At 50.2% G+C, this 27,166-nt stretch overlaps 2 protein-coding genes across 16 annotated transcripts in view; both read left to right on the forward strand.

Moving 5' to 3' along the window:
* Positions 1-20,435, forward strand: part of ZNF862 (zinc finger protein 862) — a 33,665-nt gene extending 13,230 nt beyond the window's left edge. For 10 of the 15 annotated variants that reach the window (XM_082398733.1, XM_082398728.1, XM_082398738.1 and 7 more), the window contains 3 exons: positions 12,515-12,619; positions 13,456-15,570; positions 16,007-17,320. In XM_082398733.1, the coding sequence (XP_082254859.1) occupies positions 12,515-12,619; positions 13,456-15,570; positions 16,007-16,248 (2,462 nt within the window). In that variant the 3' untranslated portion in view covers positions 16,249-17,320. Of the gene's footprint in view, positions 1-12,514; positions 12,620-13,455; positions 15,571-16,006 lie in introns of all 15 variants that reach the window. The other 5 variants (XR_014246623.1, XR_014246624.1, XR_014246625.1 and 2 more) reach the window with 5 other exon arrangements.
* A 155-nt stretch (positions 20,436-20,590) lies between these two features.
* On the forward strand, positions 20,591-25,750 carry ATP6V0E2 (ATPase H+ transporting V0 subunit e2). The gene is made up of 4 exons (XM_082398751.1): positions 20,591-20,815; positions 22,366-22,413; positions 23,473-23,590; positions 24,016-25,750. The coding sequence occupies exons 1-3, from the start codon at positions 20,619-20,621 to the stop codon at positions 23,564-23,566; spliced, it is 339 nt and encodes a 112-aa protein (XP_082254877.1). The 5' UTR covers positions 20,591-20,618; the 3' UTR covers positions 23,567-23,590; positions 24,016-25,750.
* The last annotated feature ends 1,416 nt before the right edge of the window (positions 25,751-27,166 follow it).

The raw sequence follows: 27,166 nt of genomic DNA on the forward strand, positions 1-27,166 counted from the left end.
TGTATGTATGTATGTATGTATGGCTTTGTTGGGTCTTCGTTTCTGTGCGAGGGCTGTCTCTAGTTGTGGCAAGCGGGGGCCACTCTTCATCGCGGTGCGGGGGCCACTCTTCATCGCGGTGCGCGGGCCTCTCACTATCGCGGCCTCTAGTTGCCGAGCACAGGCTCCAGACGTGCAGGCTCAGTAACTGTGGCTCACGGGCCGAGTTGCTCCGCGGCATGTGGGATCTTCCCAGACCAGGGCTCGAACCCGCGTCCCCTGCATTGGCAGGCAGATTCTCAACCACTGCGCCACCAGGGAAGCCCTGAGATATGGATTATTTTCTGAACATACTTGACCTATATACTACTTGTTTTTATCACTGTTCACAATTTTTAAATGGCTCCCCAGACATTCAGAAAGGCTGTGAAAAACTGTTTCTTTTATGAGGAGAGGTGCTGTAAGCGTGTTCTGGGCCAGGGCACTTGTACCAAGTGCACCTTCAAAGAGCATCACTGCCACCGACAGCGTTTAAAAGAGAGGGAGGGGCTTCCCTGGCGGTCCAGTGGTTAAGACGCCACACTTCCCACACGGGGGCCCAGCTTTGCTCCCTGGCTGGGGAACTAGGATCACACATGCCATGCGGCACGGCCGAAAATAAATAAATAAATAAAAATAAAAAGAGAGAGCGAGAGCGAAATTCATTTTTAAGAAATACATACCCACTTACAAGAAGCTGGTTTTCCTTTGAAGGAGTGAGCAGCAGTGATGCCCTTTGCCCTTTGGACCCCTGTGGAAATTCATGGGGAAAGTGGTGGGTGACCAGTGGTGTAACAGTGTGTCTCCCACAACCTGGGCCTGACTTGGATTGTTCAGCCAGACAGCAGCATTTTCTTTTTAACTTCTGTATGTTAGGAAGTGGAGAAATCTTAACTAACTGCGGAAATTAAGGGACAGTTCAGCCTCAGTTAAGCGTTGTATGGATGAACAATAAGTATAATCACGGGAAGGGTAATTAATTTTGCTTGAGGGTTGAGGGCAGGAATCAGGGAAGGCTTTATAGAGGATGGGGCTGTCCTCTTCAGTTGTCTGTGGAATTAAAATGGGTACAGGGGTCTAGAAACGGAATTGCATGTGTGTGAGTCCTTCTCTACTTTAATTAGGTCTCCAGCTTTTATCCTTTAACTGTCCTCCAGTTGAGATGATTTTTCATGCTTGAGATATAAAGGCATTTTAAGGAGCCTTGAGGATATAACTGGGGCCAAACGTAAATGATTTGTATGTTTAAAAATAACCTTTTAAAGGGCCTCAAGCTGATAATTGGGATGTAAAACAGTGTTGAAATATAGTGGACCTGTCTAATTATTATTTTTGCTTTGACAAGGTTTTCTTCCTCCAATACTTTATCCTCCTGTGACAAGTATTTTAAAAATTGAAAACCTAATATTATTTGGCATTATCTTTTAATTCTTTTTTGTAAATAGAACTTCTCTTTGGAGTGAACTCAATTTTTGAAAAAGAAAACCTCATCATAATTCTTGCAGCCAAGAAAAGTTCTGTTAGCCTTTAAAAAAAAAAAATCTCCCATCCATTTTTTTATATCTTTTTTTTGTTTTGTTTTGGTTTTTTTTTTAAATTTCCTTCCTATTTATTTATTTATTTATTTTGGCTGCGTCGGGTCTTAGTTGCAGCACGTGGGTCTTTCGTTGTGGCAGGCGAGCTCTTCGTTGCAGCACACAGGCTTCTCTCTAATTGTGGCGGCGCAAGCTCAGTAGTTGCAGCGCACAGGCTCAGTAGTTGCAGTGTGTGGGCTCTCTAGTCGTGGCTGCGGGCTCTAAAGTGCGTGGGCTACCTGTAGTCGCGGCACGTGGGCTTTCTAGTTGTGGCGCATGGGCTCAGTAGTTGCAGCTCACAGGCTCTCTAGTTGTGGCGCACGGGCTCCAGAGCAGGCAGGCTCAGTAGCTGCAGTGTGTGGGCTCTCTAGTCGTGGCTGCGGGCTCCAGAGCGCGTGGGCTCCGTAGTCGCGGCACGCGGGTTTTCTAGTTGTGGCGCATGGGCTCAGTAGTTGCAGCTCACAGGCTCTCTAGTTGTGGTGCATGGGCTCCACAGCACGTGGGCTCAGTAGTTGCAGTGTGGGGGCCCTCTAGTTGTGGCCGCAGGCTCCAGAGCACGTGGGCTCTGTAGTTGTGGCACGTGGGCTCTCTAGTTGTGGCGCGTGGGCTCAGTAGTTGAGGTGCACGGGCTTAGTTGCCCCACGGTACGTGGGATCTTAGTTCCCCGACCAGGGATCGAACCTGCATCCCCTGCATTGGAAGGCGGATTCTTAACCACTGGACCGCCGGGGAAGTCCACTCTCATCCATTTTTAACGTTTATTATCTTTTAATTGAAGTACTGTGATCTGCTTATATTGGGTGTTACAGGAAGCCTTTATGTTTTCTTTTATTCTTATGTCTGGAAATAATAATAGGCGCTTTTGCTGTTGACTGAACACCTACCAAAGGCTATGTTGAGTGTCTTGCATATCTGCTCTCTAATCCTTAAACCAAACCTGTAAAGCAGGTAGTAGTAGTATTTTCAGGTGAGAAAACAGCCCAACGGCTTTGAGAATCCAACCCATTTAGCTGGAAAATGGCTAAACTGAAATTCTTACTATTCCACCCATTGCATGTGCATTAGACTCGGCTAAAATTCCTGCTTCGTATATGTTTATTACCAATTGGACTCCAGTTCTTTTAGTTTCAAGATTTGTGCTAATCATGTTGTTAATATTAAAATAACAATAGCACCAAGGATAATATAAGATTATTTAAAAGTTCAAGCAGTATTAGAATTTTTTAGAAGTCTCCACTCCTATCCCCAGTCCCCCTAGCAAGAGGGTTAATAGTTTGGTCTGGCTGTCTCAGACCATCTCTGTAGGTCACTGTTAGTGCTCTTGCCTCCGCCTCCATGAGAACTGAAGTGCAGAAAGGGGCTGATGCCCTGGGGTGAGAGGCTGTGGTTGCTTCAGCCCAGCTCAAGTCAGGTCATGGGTCTTTGTGGTCTGGTGGTCATCACGCTACATTGCAGCACATTCATGCCGTTGATTTCCTTTTGCTCTTATCATTTGAGGAAACCCAGCTAATTCTTCCATTGCTCTTATTAGGATTTACAACTAGTAGATTTGTTCTTTTAGGTTTTATAATTATTGTACCTGTTTTTAAAAAGACAGTCTCAATTTGATACAGTCAAATTTAATATTAATTTGTCGGTTGTGTGGCAGTTAAATTGCGTCGACTAAAGCTTTTCAACTGATGGTAGTTTCCAGGTTAGGTCCACTCACCTGTCAACAGCCTCCTTGGCCTCACCAGCTCGCTTCTCAATAGGACTGAACTTGCAGAGGACAGTCACTTTGATTATGGAGAAAAGAAGAGGTTTATGTTGTTTTTAATGCTTTCCTGTGTCAACCTCTACTTTTGTGGACTTGCTTTTGCTTAGAACTATTTATCACTCTGTAGAGTTCCAACTGTTCTTTTATTTCTGTACTTTAAATTCTGGTTTCAAACTTGGGCCATATTTGGTGATGTCTCTTGCTTCCCCTGCAAAAAAAGAAAACTCACTTACATTCCACTGTTAAGAAACTAATATTTGTCAGTAACAGAAACAGAAAAGCCAATATAGGGACTATGTGGTAACCCTCATTTTTACTAGGAAAGGTGTCATCATATGCTGAGTGGCAGGTCACTCACTTCAGGTGGGCAGTGTCTTTTCTCCATGTGAGGTCATCAACTACAGCTAGACCTCACATAGCTGGGGGAAGAAGTCATGTCACTAAGTGGAAAGCAAAACTAAGCGGGAGAGCCCTCAATGAGATGAGCAGGAGTTAGAATGGCTCATATGATGTCTAGGAGGCCAACTGCTGTATGGTGGGCCATATACAGCCTCCAAGTGGGGGCCGTGCTGAGCTAGAGAGAGAAGAACCAAGGCAAGGTGCCAGAGTGGCTGTCTCCAGACTGATTCGTTGGCATGCCTGCCAACCTTGGGCTGGAATTAGCCTGGAAGGATCAGAATCTGTCTTTGTAGGCCAAGCCATTTTTATGGGCTTTTGTGGAGTGTGTGTGTGTGTGTGTGTGTGTGTGTGTGTGTGTGTGTGTATGCCCGTGCTATAGTTATGTCTCCTTAGTCACTTTTCCATTACTAAGACATAGGAAAATCTGTTTGAAAATTCCCTTCTGTTTCACTTGTTCTGAAGAGAACAAAAAGAAAAGGTTTCTGGCAACATTTCAGCCATAGCTTCAGAGAGGTGTGATTGGGGTACAGCACTTCTGGGGCCAGCGTGGTGGTGCTAGGGGCAATCAAAGGTGGCCAATCCCCAGGGTAATATAACTTAGGCAAACACATTCAGGGATACTCAGTATCATGTATGTTTTCAGTAAATCTTTAAAAATATTTCTTCATAATTATGTTTCTTTAATCAAAGTAGTTCTCATAAGACATATAACAAAAAATGACGGTTCCCTGTCCCACCATTCTCTGTTGCCAAGTCCTCCTCCCCAAAATTTTTTAGCTGTTTCTTCCAGTAACTTGTTTCATTATTTCTGAGTAACACATGTAGACATTATTTTTAAAAGCATGAACTTCAGTAGGATGCACTCATAAAACAGCTTCATTCTTTTCCATCACCACTTGTTTGGATCAGCTCTTTGGGGATTTTCTTTCTCACCCTTTGGGTTGCCAAAAGAAAATTCAAAGAGCTTTACTTGATATGAATATTTTATTGAGCGAAAAACAAACTGTTCATGAACTGGGAGACTTCAAACCCAAAGTGGTTAAAAACTTGGCTCTCAGCAGTTAAAGCTCAATTTGTAAAGCATGAATGAAGAAGTACATTGTTTTTTAATTGTGATTATATTCTCTTTAGGGTTGTAGCACTGTGTACCTTTTCTTGTGTGTAGCTGATTGGCTTGGAAGCTGTAAGGTCACACTGACATGAAGGAAAGTTAAATTTTGTTTAAGACCAGAGTCAGCATTTTGAGGAAATCAGGACAGCTTAAGATTTGGTTATGTGATTATGAGGGTTTGGTCCAGGGGTCTGTTCAAATTGTGGCCTCCATTTTGGTTTCTCTTTACAGGGTGAAACCTGGGGCAGGGCACATGACTTGTCACACTCAGGTAAACAGAAAGTCCTCCAGTCACTTTTTAGTCACATTAATGATCTAATTTCAATTAATAAAATGTCTAGTACAGTACCCTTCAAAAATGTCCTGATTAGGAGGAGGACTCTGGGAAGATGGTGGAACACCAGGGATCTGTCTTCTCACTTAGACAACAATTGCACTGGTAGAATCTGTCTGATGTAACTATTTTGGAACTCTGAAATCTGTCAAAGGCTTGCAACTTACAGGAGAAGAGTTGGAAGGTAAATTGTGGTTAAGTTTGGTCAATTTCAGCTCTTAGCACATTAGCAGCTGCACATCTCCCACCCCTACCACGGTGCAGGCAGCTGTGCCATGTTCCTGGAGCGGCTTGCACACAGATTGCAGGAATTAGGGTGGGCAAAAAGGATGCTGTCCTCTAAGTATCAGGGATCGGTGCCCTGATCACCGATCGCTGCTTCTCATCACAGAGGTGCAGACAAAGAAGTAAGCAGCCAGTGTTGATGCACCTCCCCCATTTTTGCAAGTTTCTCCCCCTCCTCTTAATTTTTCTCTTTTCCCTCTTTTGAAAACCAGACATTAAAGACTAGGACATTCGAAAACATATAGGAGGAAAATTAGAAAGTGATTTTGCATACCCAGGGAAAGACTCCAAAAGACCTGAGAAGACTTTAAGTTTACACCTCAGGCTGAGCCTTGGCACAGAGATAGCCTATAATGATTAAAAATTTTTAAATAATAACAATAATCGAAGACAATAAAAACAGCAAACCTTGGGGATCGGGGAGAATCTGATTTCCAGAGTTACCACATTATTAGATTCAAATATCCAGTGTTCAACAAAAAATCACAAGGCACACAAAGAAATAGGAGAGTATGACCCATTCAAAGGAAGAAACTAAATCAATAAAAACTGTCCCTGAAGAAGACCTGATGGCAGGTATACCATAAAACAACTGTCTTAAAAATGCTCAAAGAAATTTAGGAAGATGTGGAGAAAGTCAAGACAGCAATGTATGAATAAAATGGAAATATAAATAAAGAGAGAAAACCTAAGAAGGATCTAGAAAGAAGACTGAGAGCTGAAAACTACAATAACTGAAATGAAAAATTAACTAGAGGAATACAAAAACATTTGAGCAGGCAGAATAAAGAATCAGCAGGCTTGAAGATAGGACAATGGAAGTTATGGAGCCTGTGAAACAGAAACAAAAAAGGTCAAAGAAAAGTGAACAGAGCCCAAGGGACATGCGGGAAACCATCAAGTGGACCAGCATACACATTGTGGGAGTCCCAGAGGGAAAAGAGAGAGAGAAAGGGAAAGACATAATGGCTAAAATCTCTACAAATTTAATCAAAGACATGAATATAAACATCCAAGAAGCTCAACAAACTCCAGGTAAGATGAATTCAGCCACCCACACTGAGACACACTATAATCAGAATTTCAAAAACAAAGACGGAATCTTGGAAGCAGCAAGAGAGAAGTGAATCAACTAGAGAAAGCCCGCATGCAGCAATGAAGACCCAACACAGCCAAAAATAATAAATAAATAAAAATAAATAAATGTACTAAAAAAAGAAACAAGATCTCAAATCAACAACTTAACTTTACAACTTAAGGAACTAGAAAAAGAATAATAAACTAAACCCAAAGCTAGCAGAAGGAAGGAAATGATAAAGATGAGAGCAGAGATAAATAGGGAATAGAAAAACTAGAGAAAAATCAATGGAACCAAAAGTTGGTTCTTTGAAAAGGTCAACAAAATTGACAAACCTTTAGCTAGATGGACTAAGAGACACAGGCAAGAAAGGAAAAAATAGACAAGTTGGGCTTCATGAAAACTAAAATTTTGTGCATCAAAAGACATACGTACAAATATAATAAAAAGGCAACATACAGAATGGGAGAAAGTATTTGCAAATCATATATCAGATAAGGGATTACTATCCAGAATATATAAAGAACTCCTAAAACTCAGCAACAACAAAAAACCTGATTAAAGGGCTTCCCTGGTGGTGCAGTGGTTGAGAATCTGCCTGCCAATGCAGGGGACATGGGTTCGAGCCCTGGTATGGGAAGATCCCACATGCCGCAGAGCAACTAGGCCCGTGAGCCACAACTACTGAGCCTGTGCGTCTGGAGCCTATGCTCCACAACAAGAGAGGCCGTGACAGTGAAAGGCCCGCGCACCACGATGAAGAGTGGACCCCGCTCGCCGCAACTAGAGAAAGCCCTCGCACAGAAACGAAGACCCAACACAGCCAAAAATAAATAAATAAATAAATTTATTTAAAAAAAAAAAACAAACCTGATTAAAAAATGTACAAAGGACTTGAATAGGCATTTCTTTAAAGAAGATGTACAAATGGCCAATAAGCATATGAAAAGATACTCAATATCACAATCATTAGGGAAACGTAAATCAATACTGCAATAAGATACCACCTCACACCCATAAGGATGCCTACTATCAAAAAAATAGAAAACAACAACTATTGCTGAGGATAGAACCTTTATGCCCTGTTGGTGGGAATATAAAATGGTAAGTCACTGTGGAAAACAGTATGGTGGATTAAATTATAGTGTTATATCAATGTTAAATTTTCTGATTTTGATCATTATACTTTGACTATATAAGACATATTACTTTTCAGTTGCCACATAACGAATTATCACAAATTTAGTGGCTAAAAAACACCCATTTATTATCTCACAGTTCTGGAGTTCAGAAGTCCAGGTGGGCTTAGCTGGGTTCTTTGCTTAGGGTCTAACATGGCTGAAATTAAGTGTGCCAGACTGGCCTCTTATCAGGAGGCCTTGGGAAGAATCACTGGGTTGTTGAGTTGTTGGCAGAATCAAGTTCCTTGTGGTTTTAGGACTGAAGTCCCCGTTTTCTTTCTGGCTGCCGACCACTCTCAGCTCCTAGGGCCTGCTCCCAGGTCCTTTCCACATGGCCTTCTCCATCCTTAGGCCAGCAATAATACATTGAATTTTTTTTGGTGTTTTGATTCTCTGACTTCCTCTGCTTTTAAGCGGCTAGTGTGATTACATTAAGTCACCCAGACAACATATCTTTTGCTATGTAATGTAATTACGGGTGTGATATCAGTTCACACATTTCAGTCACACTCCAAGGGGCAGGGATTAGGCAAGGGTTGGGGTCATGGAGCTCGTGTTAGCATTTTGCAAACCCGATAAGAGAATGTCTTTTTTCTTGAGTAATACACACAGAAGTATTTAGGGATAAAGGGAGGAATGAAAACAATTTAGCCTCAAATGGTCCAGAAAAATATTATATATATATATATAACATATATTTTAAAGCTTCCCAGGTAACTCCAGTGTGCAGCCTGCACATATACATATATATGTATTTATATATTACACATATATAGAGAGTAAAAGGAGGGAGGGAGAGAGGGCACATGGGCATGATAAAGCAAATGGAACAAAATGCAAATGATTGGCGTTCCTTGTTTTATTATTAAAACTTTTCTATAGGTTTTAAATGATATCAAAAATTGACCAAAAAAAAAAAATATTAGGAAACAGAAGTCCAGTCCTTTTGTAGTGGTTAAAAATCTGGACTTCATTTAAAGCTGAAGTTTCTTGCCTCTCCCATCTCAACCTGCTTTAGGTCTAGAATCCGGAATCTTGTGATAGGAAGAAAGAAGTTCTCCTCCTACCCCCCAGCTTGTTCCAGGACTTCTGCTGCATCCTGGCTGGGAATGGTGGTGTGTAGGTGGGGAGGAGAGGTACAAGAATTACATCCATGTAATCTGATACCAGTTACATGTAGCTGGGATAATTGAAAGCTGATTCTCCAAGTGTGTTTGTGGGTTCTGCACTCCCCCAAACCCCCGTTACTGGAGATCTCTCACTACAGTGGGTAATGACTGCTTTGGCAGTCTGCCCCATATGGGCTCCTTAGGGGGGCATCACCAATAGGCAGACAGGGGCAGTCCCTTTAAGTGGCTCTGGGCCTCTTCTCTTTCCCTCCGAGGCCCACATCTAGACCATGGAAAACACTTATATATCCTTTGCTCTGACAAGCCCTGTGAATGTAGGCTCTTCCCAACATGGCCACCACCAAGGAACCATCGGTCAGTTTATGCCTTTAGTCTTTTCCAGGCCTGGATTCCCGAGCAGCCCCACAGCTCCAGGAAGTACAGGTCAGGATGTCATTCCCATTAGGCTTAAGGTCAGAGGAAAGTAGCCCAGTCCACCCCACCCCTCCCCGTGGTAGTGTGGAGGGCTCACAGTACACTTGACAGCTCTTTCCAAGCATCTCTAATATCCAGCTTCCTGACCTCCTCCCTCCCAGTGCTTTGACTCCCTCTTAGTGGCAAGTGCTTGGGTTACAGCCCAGTGTTTCAGCCACTCTTTCCAAGTCGGCTTCGGTGGTCTAGCTTTGGAATGGGGGAGAGTTGGCTCCTATTTTGGGGGAGCCTTCAGCCGAAACAGGCAGACAGAATCACACTTTAATATCCTGTTGCATATGTTTATTGCTATTCCTGATTTATTGATTTTAGATATTATCTATTGATTCCTACTGTGGAGGATGAAGATATGGCCCTCTTACATCACCCCAGGCCCCCACTTCTCTTCCCTCCATCCTCTCAGAACAGGTATATCATACTTTTTTGGTTAATTCAATGTAAATTATTTGCCTGATTATGATTATGTATTATTTACTTCTAATCAAGGTGACATATTATGATGATGTTTCCTTTGTTGTAGGATTTTTTTCCCCCAGGAATTGAAATTTTTTATTTTTTTACTTTGCTAGTTTTCTGTACTATCACCAATTCTTCTCAAACTCTCCATGGAATTATATAACTCCTTTGAAGAGTTTTTTCCACATGATCAAACATCCTGTGACCTATCGGTTTCACTTTTTTTTCTGGAAACTGTCACTGGGTCTTCCATTCCTCTGCTCTATCTAAACTAGTTATACTTTAGGCCTGCTGCACAGCTGTGGGCTTAGACTTTCCTTCATCTCTCTCCTATTTCCTGGATCTATTGCTTCTTTTTGGTTTATGTCTTCGTTTTGTTGGAGCACATCCTTCAGTAACTTCCTAAGAAAGGGTTCATGGGAGGAAATTTTTTAAAGACTCTGTATATCTGAAAATGCCCTTATTCTGCTTTCACAATTGATAATTTGGTTTGGGTATAGAATTCCAGGTTGGAAATGATTTTCCTCAGCATTTTGAAAGCATTGCTTTTAGGTTTTACGGGTGGTGTTGAGAAGTCTAAATACCTTTTTATTCCTAAATCTTTGAACACAGCCTGTTTTTCCACTCTGAAAAGTTTTAAGTCCTATTCCAGCGTTTTGAAGTATTTAGTGCTTAATGATATGGATGTTTTTTCATCTTTTGTTCTGGATATCTGGTGCTTCCCTTCCATGTGGAAACTCACAGTTTCCATTTTGGGGAAACATTCTTGTATTATTTCTTCCTTTGCATTTTCTCTTTTCTTTCTTCCAAAAAGTCCTATTAGTTAGATATTAGATTTCTTAAATTGAGCCTCTGGTTTTGTTTTATTTTTTTCTTTTTCTCCTATTTCCTGCTTCTGTCTTTTTTGTTCTACTTTCCTGGAGATTTCCTCCATTTTATTTTCTAACAATTCTACTTAATTTAAAACATTTTTTTCTATCATATTTTAAATCTAAGAGCCCTTATGGCTCTTTTCATGGATAACTATCATGACTTTTCTCTGTGGGAATGTTCTAGTTTTCAGGGGAGGGGGTTGAAATTTTGTTTTGCTTCCTGCAGTATCTCTAGTTCCTTCAATCCTTTTTCCTACTTGTTAGCAGTTTGTCTTAAATAAATATCTTTAGGTTCATTCACATTTAAGAGTAAAGCCTTAAAAACTGGCTGGAAGCTCTGTGTGCATGGCTGGGACTCAAGGGGTAGGTTACATTGTAGGGTGACCAGCTGTGAACCTGGATGTTTCATTGAAGAGCCCGGCGAAGTCAGGATCCGTAGGTCTTTCGGGGAGGAGGGTTGGGGAGGGGCAATTCCATTTCTCCAAAGAAAACTTCTGGTCTCCTGCTTGGCTGTACACTAAGCTGGTGTTCTCGGAGCCGAGTAACGCAGCTTCTGGTCTATAGACTGTCTTCATCTGTTTGCATTGCAGCTCTTCTCCTTCATCTTTCACTCACCCCACCATTCCAGGGCCCGGAACCTTTCTGGTTAAGTTTTTCTGTAGACCAACCTCTCTCTCCTCCTTGGGGGAGGGTGGTGGTATTTTCTGGCTTCCTGGAATAAGTGAGTGGACCTGGCCTTGAACTGGTCTCTCCTTACCCACCACCTTCTGCTGCACCTGGTGCCTCTGCGTCCTGGCTCTTTTGGGGATTCTGGGGTCAAGTTCACTTCTTTCTCCTCATTACCCGCTCTGCTGGCATTTGGTGTCCAGCTCTGTTAGTTCTTCTCTTTTATCTCCTTTCCTTCTTCTAAAAATGTATTAACATTTCTAGTACAATGTTTCTCTTGGGCTTATGCTTCTTTTAATTATTATCCCTTTGCCCTCATTTTAGAGACGTTTGAAGATGAATAAGTGTTCAATCTATCACAGATTAATAATGTATTATATTTTTATTAGTAGTAAATATGTGGATACATACACACACGCACATATTAATATATTTGAATGATCCAAAGATGAATAGTGAAAATAATCTCCCTTTTACCTTGTCCTTCAGTCCCTCCACAGAAGTGCCCGCAGTTACCAGTGGCTTGTATATGTCTTTCCAAAGAGAGGTTATACACCCATTCACATAGATACATAAAAAGCATGTAAGTAGAGATTAATGGATTTTACTTTAAATCAAGAAAGCAATTTCTTCGCATAGCCCTGAAGAATATTCATATTTTCAGTAAAGGCAGTGCTTAACCCAAAGACACGAATCTCTTCTAGTCGGATTTCAGGTTCCGCAGCAGGTGGTAGGCAGAGTGAAGGGGCTTTTCCGGTGCCCCGTGTAGTTAGCCACCTGCGCCAAGGCCAGCTGCGGGTGTTGCTGAGGGGCACACGCATGGGACAGTTGTTGGTGGCCCTCTCCCACTTCTCGTGTGGCTTTCTCTATCACCCCTGTCCTCTCTCCTTCTATTTTGTCCTCTGTATCTCTTCCTGTTTTCTCCCTTTCCCCTCTAGATTCGTTTAGCCGACTCATGCTCCCACGGATGAGCCATGGAGCTAAGGGAGGCACCCTAATTTGGTGCCTCTTTGGGTTTTAAGAATAAATTGGCACCCTAGATGGGTATGCTTTCATCGCGCCCCTTGTTGGAAAGATTTTATTAGGAAATGCACCCAGAGGCCTCCCTGGATCTTTCAGATGGGCCGCTTGACTTGACAGTCCAGAGCTGTGATGTCACTGTGACTCTTCGTCCCTGCAACAGGGCCTGCTGCCGCCAAACCAGACTTGATCTCAAAACTGGAGCGGAGAGCTGCACCCTGGATCAAGGACCCAGACGGGCCCAAGTGGGGGAGAGGCCGTCCTCCAGGTGGGTCTTGACCTGCTGGGTTCTGAAGGGTACGTCCGGGGGCCCAGGCGGCTATGGCGAGTCACACAGTGTTAGTTCCGCCATCCTCGCGCGGAACCTGTCGTGCACCAGGCCCTGTATTGGTAGAAAAACGTGAATAAGAAACTGTGCCTTCACGGTGTAGAAGAATCTGAGAAACTGGGACAGTTTGGGAAAAATAAGGAGCTTTGATGAGCAGAAGTGAAACGGGGAGACTGTGGTAGAGCTGATGGGGGAGGTGCGTGGTGGGCACTGGTCACGAGGAGCCACGTGGCCCACGGCTGTGAGCCTCTGCTGCCTCCTCCCCTGGTGTTCAGTGACAACACTGTTGGTCTGTGAGAGTTAGCAGTTTCGTGTATCTCTGTCAGTAACTTATTGGCTAATAGCTACTGTGTATACTCCTATGCCTCCCTTGTTTCCAAGGCTCATAAGAAGACTTTTGGATGTATAACCTCATTTCTTTGTGGTGCCTCGAAAGAGGATTAAAACCATCCAATAGCATCTGTGGCCAAGATGCTAATTAAGCTTATTAGCATCTGATGTCACATGATCTCAGGGTAGATATGTAGATAGGGAGGGGGAGGCTGGCTAAAGAGCCCACAAGGATTAGCAGACAACTCTTGGGGAGACAGACTGGCTTTCAGAGACAATAATGGGAAAGGGTTTAAATAGAAGCCCTACTGATTTCTAGAAAGGTGGATCACATTCATCTTCTCTGCTTTGCATAAGGGGTACTTATTGAGTTGGGATGTCTTAGCTGATAGGAGACGGCAGAGTTCTGGGCGGCAAAACCGAGCACAGTTTGATTTGCTCCAAAGGGAAGAAGACGACGGTGGCCGTTAGAGAGACACACACACAGGCCTCGGCTCTAGAATCTGCACTGCTTCCAGCTCCTTCCATGGAGACGTGCACCTCCTACTGCAATCCCAGCCTTTGTGAAGTAGAAGCAGATGGACGGAGGAAAATCAAGAGGACTTACAGACCCCGCTCAATTCAGAGGTCGTGGTTTGGGCAGTTCCCATGGTTAGTAATTGACCCAAAAGAGACCAAGCTCTTCTGCTCAGCTTGCAGAGAAAGACCTAGTCTGCACGACAGATCATCCCGGTTAGTCCGAGGTTACACGGGTCCTTTTAAAGTGGAGACTTTAAAGTACCATGAAGTCAGCAAAGCACACAAGCTCTGTGTCAACACCCTGGAAGTCAGGGAAGACACCCCCCAGGCCGCCCTCGTGCCCGAGATCTCCAGTGACCTGATGGCCAACATGGAGCACTTTTTCAATGCCGCCTATTCCATCGCGTACCACTCGAGGCCCCTGAACGACTTTGAGAAGATCCTGCAACTCCTCCAAAGCACTGGGACCATGATTTTGGGCAAGTACCGAAATCGCACCGCCTGCACTCAGTTCATCAAATACATCTCCGAGACTCTGAAGAAGGAGATCCTTGAGGATGTCCGGAACTCCCCGTGTGTGAGCGTGTTGCTGGACAGCGCCACAGGCACCTCCGACCAGTCCTGTGTGGGCGTTTACATCCGCTACTTTAAGGGGACGGAGGTGAAGGAGTCTTACATCACTCTGGCCCCACTCTACAGCGAGACGGTGGATGGATACTTTGAGACCATCATCTCTGCCCTGGACGAACTGGACATCCCCTTCCGGAAGCCTGGCTGGGTGGTGGGCCTGGGAACCGATGGCTCAGCCATGCTGAGCTGCAGAGGAGGTGTGGTGGAGAAGCTCCAGGAGACCATCCCCCAGCTGCTGCCGGTGCATTGCGTGGCCCACCGGCTACACCTGGCCGTGGTTGACGCCTGTGGAGGCATCGACCTGGTCAAGAAGTGTGACCGGCACATCCGAACCGTCTTCAAGTTCTATCAGTCCTCGAACAAAAGGCTGAATGAGCTGCAGGAAGGCGCGGCCCCACTGGAGCAGGAAATCATCCGCCTGAAGGACCTGAACGCTGTCAGGTGGGTGGCCAGCAAGAGGCGCACGCTGAATGCGCTCATCGTGAGCTGGCCCGCCCTGGCCAGGCACCTCCAGAGCGTGGCGGAAGCAGGTGGCCAGATCGGGCACAGGGCCAAAGGCATGCTGAAGCTGATGAAGGGCTTCCATTTCGTCAAGTTCTGCCACTTCCTCTTGGACTTCCTGAGCATCTACAGGCCTTTGTCCGAAGTGTGCCAGAAGGAGATCGTGCTGATTACGGAGGTGAACTCCACGCTGGGACGGGCCTACGTAGCGCTGGAGACCCTCCGTCACCAGGCAGGACCCAAAGAGGAAGAGTTCAATGCCGGCTTCAGGGACGGGCAGCTCCACGGCATCTTCCTGGACAGAATGGAGGTGGCGGAACAGCGGTTCCAGGCGGACAGGGAGAGAATGATCCTGACTGGGATTGAGTACCTCCAGCAGAGGTTTGACGCGGCCCGTCCCCCGCAGCTCAAGAACATGGAGGTGTTTGACGCCACGGCCTGGCCAAGTGGGATGGAACTGGCCGGTTTTGGGAATGATGATATTCTTGCCCTGGCCAGATATTTTGAACTCTCACTGCCCCCAGGATACAGCGAGGAGGCACTGCTGGAGGAGTGGCTGGGCCTGAAAGCCATCGCCAAGAACTTGCCGTTCTCCATGCTGTGCAGGAACGCCCTGGCCCAGGACTGCCGCTTCCCCTTGCTCAGCAGGCTCGTGGCAGTGGTGGTCTGTGTGCCCGTCTCCACCTCCTGCTGTGAGCGCGGATTCAGTGCCATGAACCGGATCAGGACCGATGAGAGGACCAAGCTCTCCAACGAGGTGATCAACATGCTCATGATGACAGCGGTGAATGGTGTGGCGGTCACAGAGTACAACCCCCAGCCCGCCATCCAGCACTGGTACCTGACCTCCTCAGGTCGGCGTTTCAGCCACGTCTACACTCGTGCCCAAGTGCCACCCCGCTCCCACACAAGTAAGTATGCGTGGCAGAGCTCCTGGACCTGGGGAAGCAAAGGAAGAGAATCTTAGCTTCCCAACCCCATGCTGAGCTCACAGCCTGGTAGAGTCTGCGCAAGTCAGCTGTCACAGTAGGCTTGCTCTAAGGTGTCACGTGCCCGACCATTTGCTAGACCAGTGGGTGCTCAAGACGGGACACCTACCCTCCAGGAGATTAGGATCCAGCTAGAAGGCAGGACGCCCACACGGCAGGGCACAGGGCATAGAGCCAAGAGCAGGAATTTCCAGAGCAAGGCTGCCCAGGTTCAAATTCTCGTCCTGCCGCTGACTAGCACGTGACCTCGGGCAACTTAATCTCTTTGTGCTATGGTTTTTCATCTGTAAAGCGAATTAATAGACGTGAAGGGCTTAGAACAGCATCTGGCGAGTCGTGCCCATGGCACTCTTTAAAGGTTCAAACTGCTACCAGAAATCACTCGGGGACTGGACCAGCGAGGGCAGAGACACCACATTCCCGTGGGGCTGTGCGGACCCTCTTTGCAGAGGGAAGAGGTTGGTGCAGGTCACAGGGGCTGTGAGGACGGTGCTGTGTGGAGGAGAAGGTTGGGGGTTTCAGGCAGGGGAGGGGTCCGTGAGGAGAGCCTCCCAACTAGCCTGGAAGGCCAGGTGGGGACTGGGCTTGAGGGGGAAGTGACGTTATCCTGGAGGCCAAGTTACCGGACATCTTAAGTAAGAAATTTCCCTCTTTTCAAGTAGTCACTGAACACCAAAGAAAACTGCTCCAGGCTGCTCCTGTGTCACTGGACAGTGACAGAGCCATGGTTTTCCTCTCTTGGCGTCTTCCTGTAGCGGGTCTCCGTCCTCTTGCTTCTGCTTTCATCCTACCTCAGGGTCTGTGATCGTCAGCAGTGGACCGGCCTCGGGGCTGACAGACGCTCTGTAGGAAGCCTGGTGGCCCTGGCCCTGCAGCTGGGGGGTGGGTGCAGGGAGGGGGCAGAAGTGGAGAGAAGGAAAGAGGGTGATTCCAACACGGGAGTCCTTCACCCACGCATTTGGTGAGTGAGTTGCTCCCAGAGCCCGACCTGTGAGGGTGAAGGAGAAGAAGACGCCATCAGCTGTGCACTTCTGCAAGTTGTAATCATAGGGCGATGGGACTCGGACGTCTGAAGCAAACAGAGAACACGGCCAGATTTTATATGGTAAAGCCTTCTTTCCCAGGCAGTTTCTCAACCTCAGCACTGCTGACGTTTGGGGCCAGGTAGTTCTTCGCTGTGGGTGCCTGTCCTGCGCCTGGCCACCCCTGGCCTTTCCCACTACACACACACTGGGTACCAGTAGCACCCTCCCCGTTGTAGCAATCAAAAAGGTCTCCGGACTCCGCCAAATGTCCCCTGGGAGCAAAATTGCCCCCCCCGCCCGCCCATGAGCTCTGCTGCCCCAGGGGGAAGGTCAGCAGAGCGGGACTCCATCAGGCCCACAGAGAGCAGTCCTGGTCTGTCTCCAGTCTGTTCTGCCAGGGCTTCTTCACCGAACATACCTTGGGGCGCAGTTGGTTGTGGGGAGGGGATTATCATCTGATCTGTTTTCTCTGTCTGACTGTACCCTCCCTTTCCTCCCGCACGAGGGGCGGGGCTCAGGAAGGAGAAGATGGGAGCGCTCCGCGTGGAGGAGGCTGTGACCCAGAAGCCGCCCATCCCGTCCTACAGGGAACCCGTGGAGGTCCTGACGGACTGCGTCCTAGAGCCTCGCCACGGACTCCTGCGTCCCCACCCCAGCCAAGAGGCCCTGGGCTGTCCTGATAAAGCGCTCCTGTAAGAGCAGGACCCTGAGGGGTTGTCTTGGAGACCCCCTGCTGCCCTGGCCCTCGTGATCATGGTGACAGGCCCTGGGATTCTAGGCTGCCCTAGAGTCTTCGCTTGGTGGGGACTCTCTGAGCACTGGGAAGTGGCAGTGACAAGGTAATGAAGCCCACATCCCAGGGAGGCAGCGGGATCCGGAGGCGCACAGTCTGCTTACCAAGGCCCTCCTCTAAGCCGAGCGGCGACCTCACAGCACTTCAATATGCAGAAGGGTTCTTAGCTCAAGCTCATTTTAAGGTGCTTCAGGAAATAATTCCATCATGAAAGATTTCACCCCATGTTTTGGTGGCAGGAGGACTTTTCTGAAGTGGGAGAGACGGTTGGGGGTAGGGGACTTAAAGGAGCACTGCAGCCCCTGGGTAGCTGGGGAGCATCCCAGCGGGCTGCCCACAGCCTGAGTGGCGCGGGGTAGACACGTGGTGAGGGGCCTGGGATGAGCAGGTCTAGGGCCAGCTGGCCTGGCTCTGGGATCTATCCCCCTGGCTCCATGTTAGAAGCCGGGAAGCCTCAACTTCAAATGGGAGACTCGCATCAGAGACTGCCTCTGTCTCCTCCCGGGGCCTGCCTTTAGGATGAGGCAAGCAGAACCCCTTTGCACAGAGCAACCAAGAAAGGTTATCCTCCTGCAGCTCCCAGACAGGGGAGGAGTGTTTCCCTGGAGGGAGCCTGGCGCTTTCCACCAGTCGCAGCCCTTGCGTTGTGCTGAGCCCGGGTTTTCTACGGAGCAGAGCGGACAGGACAAGTTTGCACCTGGGGGGCTTGGGATCCTGTCCCAACTCTGCTGCAGGCAGTGGTTCAACCATGATTAATCCCTTCCTCTTTTCTGTGCCTTGGTGTCCCTCTCCACGAAGTGGCAGTAGAGAGTCCAAGTGCCTGCTGGTGCCCCAGCTGCCACAGGACTGATGGATGACAGCGCCTCCGGCTCTGAGAGACGGCCCTCAGGCTGCAGAGTGGACTTGGCTGCCTTCAGCCCTTGTCCTTGTCCTTTGCCACCAACGTCCTTATTATGGGAAGAGGTGCTCTCTCAACATGCCCTCAGCATAATGGTCTAGTCCTCTCTTCCCGAAGTTGCTCTGGGGACCAGCTTGGGAATCACTAGGGGTGTCTTGTTTAAATCTGTTTCAACGCAGACCCACCTGATTCAGATCCCCGGGACTGTTTCCAGCAAGGCCCCCCAGGAACTTCGTGGGCTCGCTCAAGCATGAGGACCAGCACCCTGGCGGCACAGAAGGGTGTCCCACACTATTTGGTTCCCGTTGCCCTCTCCCCATCACCCCATCTCCTCTTCCACCCTGAAGTAAAGCACTTTTCCTTCCAGGGCAGCTGCTTTGGGCAGGCTTCTAGGCTGCTCATCTGGCTGAGGATGATGTAGTGTCTGGGTCCCGCCTTCCTAACCACGGGTGGGAAACGAGGGGGAGGTCAGAGGGAAGGGCTTCTTTGCCGCTGCCTTTCTCTTGTTTTAGACGGGCAGGAAGTAGTGCTCCGTCCTGGCCGTGCTGCCTGGCTCTAGGTGGGGTCCCTGCTCTGCGATGCAGGTCCAAGTGGCCTGGCCCTCAAGCAGCCATCTGTCCACTTCCCACTCCTAGAAGGTGCCGAGAGCCCCTGAGATGCTGGTACTGAGTGTCTCACTGTCTGGCAGAACCCCTGGTTCCCAGTGTCTCTGACTCTCCCTTCCCAGCACCCCACCCTTAGCACTTAGCCTTAGCGCCATCACTTTCCAGTTTTCTTCAGCTTCGAGCCAGGAATCCCGTTTCCGCTTTCTGCGTTTTCAGCTGTGGCACTGTCTCCCTGACAGCCCCGTGTTCTGGGGGCCGAGGTGTGCCACGGGCCCTCGGAGCTTGAACCCTGGCGGTGTTACTGTCCACGTGGCCAAGAGGGAGCCCAGGCCTCCCTCCCCTGTTCGCGTCGGTCACTACGGGGAGTTCAGGAATCTGCACTAGGCCAGGCGCCGCGGGTATGAGCTGGTGGGATGGAAGAGAGGAGGGCCCTTTAAAGTGGGGGTTATAGCCCCCACCCTACCCATAGCGATTCAAATTGAGGTGACTTTCTCGCAGGCATCCTCCCCATGGCACCTTCCATCCTTTAAGAATCCTCAGAGCAAGAGGCTAGTCCTGCGAGCAGCGCCGTGCGTGAGTGCCACACGCACGAGTCCCTGTGCGAGTCTAGGCGTGGAGGTGGAGGCCAGCTAGGGACGCCCCTCCCTCGCCACATCTGTGCTCTGAGGAAGCCTCCGACGCCAGCTCGTGAGAAACTTGGGCCCCTTGGGGGGGGGGGCGACTGAAAATGCTATTTGTCACAGGGATTTGCACTACCCACTTTCTCGAGGGGCACAGGCATGCCCTGGGTCCCCTTTGTTCGCTAGTGGCAGAGAGGACGCTGACCATTTTGTGCAGGACCCCAGGCTGAAGCGTGGTGAGACCGCTTGCCCAAGCTGACATCTCGTTTTGTTTCAAGAGACTTGCGGCATTTCAGAGCCCAGGGCCTGGAGACCCCGTTGTTGGAGAGCCTTCCTATTTTTGCCTCACAGAAAAACAAGCTGAAGGGCATTGGGGATGGAAGGAGCAAGCTCTCTGCCTTTGGCCAGAGTCCTAGCCATGCCTCCACCCTCGTTCCCTACCTGTGATCTCCATAGACTGATGCCCACAGGGCTGACATTCTGAGCGACCAGCGTTTTAACTGACAGTTTGAGTTCAGTAGCCATAGAGACCAGGCGGGAAGGAGGGACCCCGACCCCCTGTTCTAGCCAGACACGTTGGAGTGTAATCTACTCCAGACCCTTTGCTTCCCTCGAAGCCCAGGTTCAGTTCCTAGGGTGCTAAGTATTTAGCAGGACAGTGTGAAGATGGGCCGTTTCCCTCATCCAAGTGTCTGTCAGCCGAGGTCACCCCAGGTGATTGGCCCAGGGATGTTCTCTCCTCCTCTGGTTTCAAAGATGTGCAAAACCATGTGCAAAACACGGTTTAAAAAAACCATGTCTGATTCTCAATCTTTTGCTATTTGAATAAAGCAGAGTTTATTTCGACACATGCCTCTGTCCTGTTAATCCCGTATCCAAAACTAGCAAACTGGAGGAGATGCTCAAAGCTAATTATCTCTGGCTCAGAGGAAAGCCCGCCCACGCCCCCGCCCCGAGCGACGCGCTGGAGCGCCTGCGCGGGTCGGGCTCGCTGAAAGGGCTCTCTTGGGCGGCCGGGTCCTGCTGCGCATGCTCGGCGCCCACTGCCCGGGCGGGACCTGCGCGCACCGGAGCATCTGCAGTTCTGACTGGCATCCCGGCCTGGGCATCCCGCTCCGGGCCATGACGGCGCACTCCTTCGCCCTCCCGGTCATCATCTTCACCACGTTCTGGGGCCTCATCGGCATCGCCGGGCCCTGGTTCGTGCCGAAAGGACCCAACCGCGGGTAAGGATCGCGCGCGGCCCAGCCTCCCTGTGGACCTCCGCGGCCGCGCCCACCCCCTCCCCCGGCGGCGGCGGCGGCGGCGGTCCGCTGTGCAGCGAGCACTGTCCAGGCGCGCGCACGGCGCCCCACTCCTCCTCCATTGCCTGTGCTGGGCCGCGTTCAGCCGGGAACAGGCAGGAGGTCGGGGCCGAAGGGCAGAGACGGTCGTGCTTTAGAAAGGTGGAGACAGTTACGGGTCACCCCCTCCAGCCTGTAAAGGTAAAGACTGTGGCTAGACACTGATGCAGTTTGTCCACGCCAGCCCAGCTGTGACCTTGAGCGTCTGTCACGACTTCAAGCCTCATTTCTTCTTAGGTAATTGGCGGTGATGCTGGTACCTGCCTTTTAAGGCTGCTATGAGGATTACACGAAATAATGTATATAAGCCTCTTAGTGCATGGCACATATTGTATTGAATAATGTTTAGCCAGTATCATTATTTTTTGAAGGTCCCCTAGCAGGTTTCTCTACCTCTTGCACCGTTTACCAGTTTCTGCTTCATATCATCTTCAGCCATAAAGCGCTCTCACCCCTTGATTACAAGTTCCTCGAGGTGGAAGACTGTCTTGTTCACCACTGTAGACCCCAGTGCGCAGTACAGGACTGGCCCACGGTGCTTGGTAATGTTGAAAGAATGGATCAAATGCTAATTGCTCTGGCACCAACTTCAAGTACTTTACATCCGAGGTCCTAGGGCCTGGTTTGGGTTAGATTTAGCTTTGGCTGGAGGCTGCATTTGGGTATTGCCTCTGTTCTTAAAGATCTGCAGGGCTAGGGACTTCCCTGGTGGTCCAGTGGTTAATACTCCAGGCTTCCATTGCAGGGGGCACGGGTTCGATCCCTGGTTGGGGGACTAAGATCCTGCATGCTGCGCGGAGTGGCAAAAAAATAAAAAGGACCTGCAGGGCTGAGGTCCCATGGCCTCACTTTGTAAACCATTTTAGTGCCTCGCCTCCCCTGCAAACCTTGGTGAGTTCTTCCTTCTGAAGTTTTCCTGCTGCATTTAAAGCCTCTGTCTCCAGTGTTTGAGTGGATTCAAGGTAGCCAGTTGCTATTCTCATAACTGCTCATTGTGCCTCAGAGATGGCTCACGGTCTCCTTGCTTCTTGCCCTGTCTTCTGGTCTTCTGTCTTCCTTCCCTTTGCCCAATGAACTTTGGATTCCAGAGGCCACTCCATGGTGGGTGGCTGCAAATGCAGCTCTGTGCAGTGTCTTTTCCCAACATGTTTGCATTAAGATGGAGAAATAGTGGGTGATGGAGAAGGCAGATAGGTGAAGGGAAAGATTCATAATGTAACTTGGACGTGGTCAAGGTTGGCCTCCCCAAGAGGTGACACTTGGCGTTTTTATTTTCCATCTAGCGATTCTTACCCTGAGTAGAACTCAGCCTCCCTGTGTTCAGGTGGCATCAGACGGGAAAGGGGCTGGCACCAGCAGCTCTTTCTCTGGCCTCAGCCAGGCCTCCTGACCTGCTTCCATCCGTCCTGACCTGACGTCCTCTTCCATTGCAGAGTGATCATCACCATGCTGGTGGCCACCGCCGTCTGCTGTTACCTCTTGTGAGTACTGCTCTCCCAGCTCAAAGTCAGCTGGGGCCTTTGTGCTCCCTTCTTTCCTCCTTTCCCAGCCCTGCTCTCCCCTCTGTCCTGGTACTGGCACATTCAGCTCTTGAAAGGCTGAGGCTGTAAAACACAGAAGAGGAGGCAGTTGGAGAGGCAAAGAGAGCCATGGGCTGGAAGTCATGAACTCTGGGTTCTGGTTCTGAATATAGCACCTGGACAAGCTCTGTCATGTTCATAGGCTACAGTTTTCTCATCTGCAAAATGAGTGAGTTGGACCAGCTCAGTTTCTTTTGTACCTGATGGGACATCAGAAGCACCTGGAGAGATTGTAAAAACACAGCTTTTAGGGCTCCACCCTGGACCCACTAAATCACAGTTCTCATGATCTGCACTTGGGAATCCATATTTTTAATGCATGCCCCTGGGTGATTGTGATGCAGCCAGTTTAGAACCACTGGATGAGCAGTAGTCGTCAAACTTGGGAAAGGTCCCTGGGATACAGAAAACATTACAAGAGATGCGAGTGCCTGGACAGTGTGAGGGAATCAATTTCCAGGTCCTTCATGTCTAGATGTTCTCTTTCTAAAACTGCCATTCATGGTAGCCCCTCCCCTTTCACAAAAAAGGCGCTCTGCCATCCCTCCCCAGTCCTCCTATGTTAGGTTGCTCCATGTTAAATCACCCTGGCTGCCAAACTGAGGAATAAATCCAAGCTCTGGTTTTGAGGGAGGCCTCTCTCACGCTCAGTTAAGCCGGTATGGCTTCCCTTTGTGCCCCTGGAGGCCGTCTTACCTCTTCCCTAATCCCAGGGTCCAGCCCCAGCGCAGGGATCTTATAAATCTGCAAAACATCAGATCAAACCAAACCTAAACCCAAACCCACACGCCCCAGACTGAGCCCCCGTGCCGGCCGCAGTGTGGATGGTTCCATGAGACCCTTCCCTCCAGAACCCAGACCCTGCTGCTGGGTCGGTCATGTGACCAAAGGCGTGGTGTCAGATGCGCACAGCAGAGTTCCTTGTGTCTGGGCTCACCCTCACTGTGCTGTCCCTGGCAGCTGGCTCATCGCCATCCTGGCCCAGCTGAACCCCCTGTTCGGGCCCCAGCTGAAGAATGAGACGATCTGGTATGTGCACTTCCTGTGGGAGTGACCGCTGCCGCCTCCTCGGCCCCAGGTACTGCTGGGCGCTGGGCAGGGGTGGGGAAGGGCCCGGGGCGGGGGCAGGACAAGGTCAGGCAGGGTTGTAAGACTTTGCACGTGGATTCAGGCATTCATTTATTAAGAAAAAAAAAAAAAGTGCTGAGCACCTGCTCCCTTCCTGCCCAGTGCTGCGCTGGCGGCAGGGATGGAAGACCCAGGGTCCTGGGGGGAGCATGTGGGCGCAGCCTTGTTTGTGCGTTTGCAGGCCCCAGAGGAGGCGGCCGGCTGCAGAATCTGTTCTGAGTGAGGGGAGGGCGGGGGCAGGGAGCGGTGAGACGCCGACTGGGCAGGGGGCTGTCTGAGGTGAGCTGGGTGACGGGCACAGGCTCTCCAGGGCGGGGCTGGGGGAGAAGGGTCTCCACAGCGAGGCCGTGACCTGTTCTGTGATGTGCTTTTCAGGTGCCCCAGCTCTCTGGATGACCTTGGCTCCACTGTCCCTGATGACCCTTCTGTCACCCCTACAACTGTGTCCCAGTCCCTGCGTGCTCCCTCCCCCAAGGCCTGCCTGCTTCTGGAAAGTACCGCCCTCCCCAGCCAGCCTGGGCCTCGGGAAGCCCCGAGCTCAGAGCCAGGCTGGAGAAGGAGACGTCCAGCCCTCAAGTTCCCACTGCCCGCTCCCGAGTAGGTCCAGGCCAGGCGCTGACAAGGGTGGGGCTGCGCCTTTTACACAATGGGGCAACCAGAGGAGGCCGCGCGTCCTGGGGAGAAGGCCGTTCAGCCCAGGATGCTCCGAGCCTCGGGTGGGCCAGGCCAGGGGGGAAGCCCTGGGGGAAGAGGCAGGGCCCTGCCGCTGTCCTGTTGTGTGACCCCAGGAAGCGTCTGCCTGTGTGGGCCTCCTCACCTGTGAGGTGGAGGGGCTCGGTCAGGTGTGGCAAAGGCCTTTCTTGGAGTTCTCCTTTAATTTTTGACACGTTTCGATGTGAAATTTCTGGAATTGTTGACGAAATGGAAAAACAGTCCCACAAAACATTACGATCCAAAGCATCATAGTAATTTGGATCAGGAGTGAAACGTGTATGTTTAGCATCCTTTATAGTCACAAAGTCACTTACGTTGGCTCGCTCAGGAAGTGGTATCTCCTCAGAATATCCTCTTCCCCCTTCCTCCCCACCTGGATCACCTCCCTCCCTTCCCAGAGGCTCAGCCTGAGCACTGCAGGAGCTGAAGAAACTGAAGGCAGCTCCTGCCGAGGCCAGACCTAGACTCTGGCTGCGGTGAGGGTGGATTTCAGAGCCCCTCACAGCAGCACGGAGGTCATCTGGAGCGAGGGAGGGCGAAGAGGGACCGGTGTGGGCGAGGTGTGGGCTGGGCTCTGCTGAGATGCTGCAGGGCGGGGGAGCCCCTGGCCTGGTGAGGCCTGGAGAGCGCGTGGGCCTCGGAGCGGAGGGAACCGGGGGCCCCAGCCGTGCCTCACTTCTAGGAGAGTTGGGGTGGAGACCTCAGACACCTGCCCGCAGCCCCAGAGCTGATTGGAGTCCCCCGCTCTGCTGTGCCACGTTGCCTCCCTGGGGAAAAAGCCAGTCTCTTGTATTTATTGACTGTTGAGTTGATTGGCATTCTGTTTAGTAGGCATCGTTTTTGGAGCGGTGGTAGAACGTGGTATGTCTCACCTGGATTTCTTGGTTCTGGGCTTGGCCTGTTGCTCAGATCGGGGCCTCCCTTTAACATCCCACCCACCCCCTTTCCAACTCCCTTCCTGTGCTGACCCCTGTGGCCCCCCTGGAGTGGGGCTGTTGAGTCTCGATTGGCGGCTAGAAGCCTGACCCCTGTCTAGTGACTAATGAGTGGTGAGGAAATTCCTGTTTGGTGGCAAAGTCCTGGCCGAGGCCAAGTTTGCTGGCTGCTCCTCTCCTGCCCCCCTGATTCCCATTTCCTCGGCGGGTGGATTTGGGGCACGGGAAAGGGGGCTGGCAGCTGCTTGGAGCTGCAGCTCTGGGATGTGGACACTGAGACTACATTTTCCTGATTCCTGAGCGAGAATACCGCTGTCCTGGATTTTGCCCAGAACCAGGCCAGGCAGGAGGAGAAAGATGGAGGACTCGTTCAAGTGGAACTTTGCCCACCACCCATCTGTGCCCCAGATTACAGAGTGCGTGGCCCCCGGGGCTCTGCAATAAAGCTGGTCCCCAACGTTCCAGAGCGTGGCCTGCGTCCTTCCCAAATACCCCTACATACCCGAGAGCCTGGCTCTGTGCTCTGCCTCGGCGGGGATCAGCTTCCTGCCTGGGGCAGGGGGATGGAGTGAGCAGAGGTAGAGCTCCTGGGAGGAGCCGCAGGAAGCTGAGGGTGGAAGGTGCTTGGAGGAGAGACCCTGAGCCCCGAGCAGTGCATCCAGAGAGAATGCAGAGCCACAGCAGGGTTGAAGCAGGGGAGTGATGTGACCAACTTGGTTTCCAGGATGATCTCTGCAGGGTGCATAATGGGCCTCAGAAGAGAGTGGTGGTGAGGATGGGGACGAGTGGGCGAACAGAAGGTCTAGTTAGGAGCTGAAGGGGACCAGCGCCTTGGCCGTGGGCGGAGGGAGGAGGTGGGGTGGACCCTGTGGTGAGCAGTGGGCAAGTGCGGTGCCCAGTACCTGGTGGCTGGGACCTCTCAGTGACAGGCCACAGAGGGCACGTGATGACATGGGGTTTCCTGTGTGTCCTGGTGAGCTGGGTGTGTCTGGGGCATCCCCATGGAGACGCCCAGCTAGTGGTAGGATACGTGGGTTTGGTCTTCAGGAGGAAGATGCGGCCTGAAGACATGGGGTGTATGTCTGTCCCTGAATTCTCATTGAATCACTCGTGGCGGCCTCTGTTCCCCGGGTCCCGGGGCGCGCCCCCTGCTCTCTGGGCAGCTTCTGCAGCTCAGGGCTGGCAGACCCCCTCCCAGCACACTCTCTTCCCACCCTCCCTTTCTGCCTGTGCAGCCGTTCAGGGAGGGGGAGCTTGGGATGCCCTCTCGGGATCTGTGCCCACCGCTTTGTGTGGGTGGTGCTTCTCTCAAAGCTCTCACCCCACTCCGAGGGGGACTGCAGGGTGAGCAGGTTTTGTCAGAAATGAGCACAGCCAGACATTAGTTACAGAGGGGAAATCAGGTTTCATTCTGAAACGACTGACAGTAGGGACATGTGAGCTCTGTGGGGTCCGTGCCCCTGCAGGGTGACTGGGCACTTTAACAGGAGAACGAGGGCGGGGGGGGAGGGGTGAGCGGGGCCAGATAGAGCCAGGAGAGTGAAAAGTCACAAAGGATGGGTTGGCGTAAGCGTGAGTAGGCCACAGAGACTGGGGGACAGAGGCCCGAGCCTTCCTGATTTCATCTCAGAGGAAGGGTCCTTGGGAGCAACTCCTGGGCTGCAGGAGATACATCTACATCCCAGAGGGACAGAGGAAAGATTCACAGTCGTGAATGTTCTCAGAAAGGGTGGAGGGGCTAGGCGTCCGAGGCCTATGGTCAGGTATTGGCTAGAACAAACAGTAAATTCTTCTGACAGCCCAGAACTTGGTCAGACAGGAACTCGATGGGGCCAGGTCGTCCCAGGGTTACGGCCTTAGGCGGCCAGAAGCCAGGC

This window comes from Balaenoptera borealis (genome assembly GCF_965194805.1).
Source record: "Balaenoptera borealis genome assembly, chromosome: 7".
Taxonomy (NCBI): Eukaryota; Metazoa; Chordata; class Mammalia; order Artiodactyla; family Balaenopteridae; genus Balaenoptera; species Balaenoptera borealis.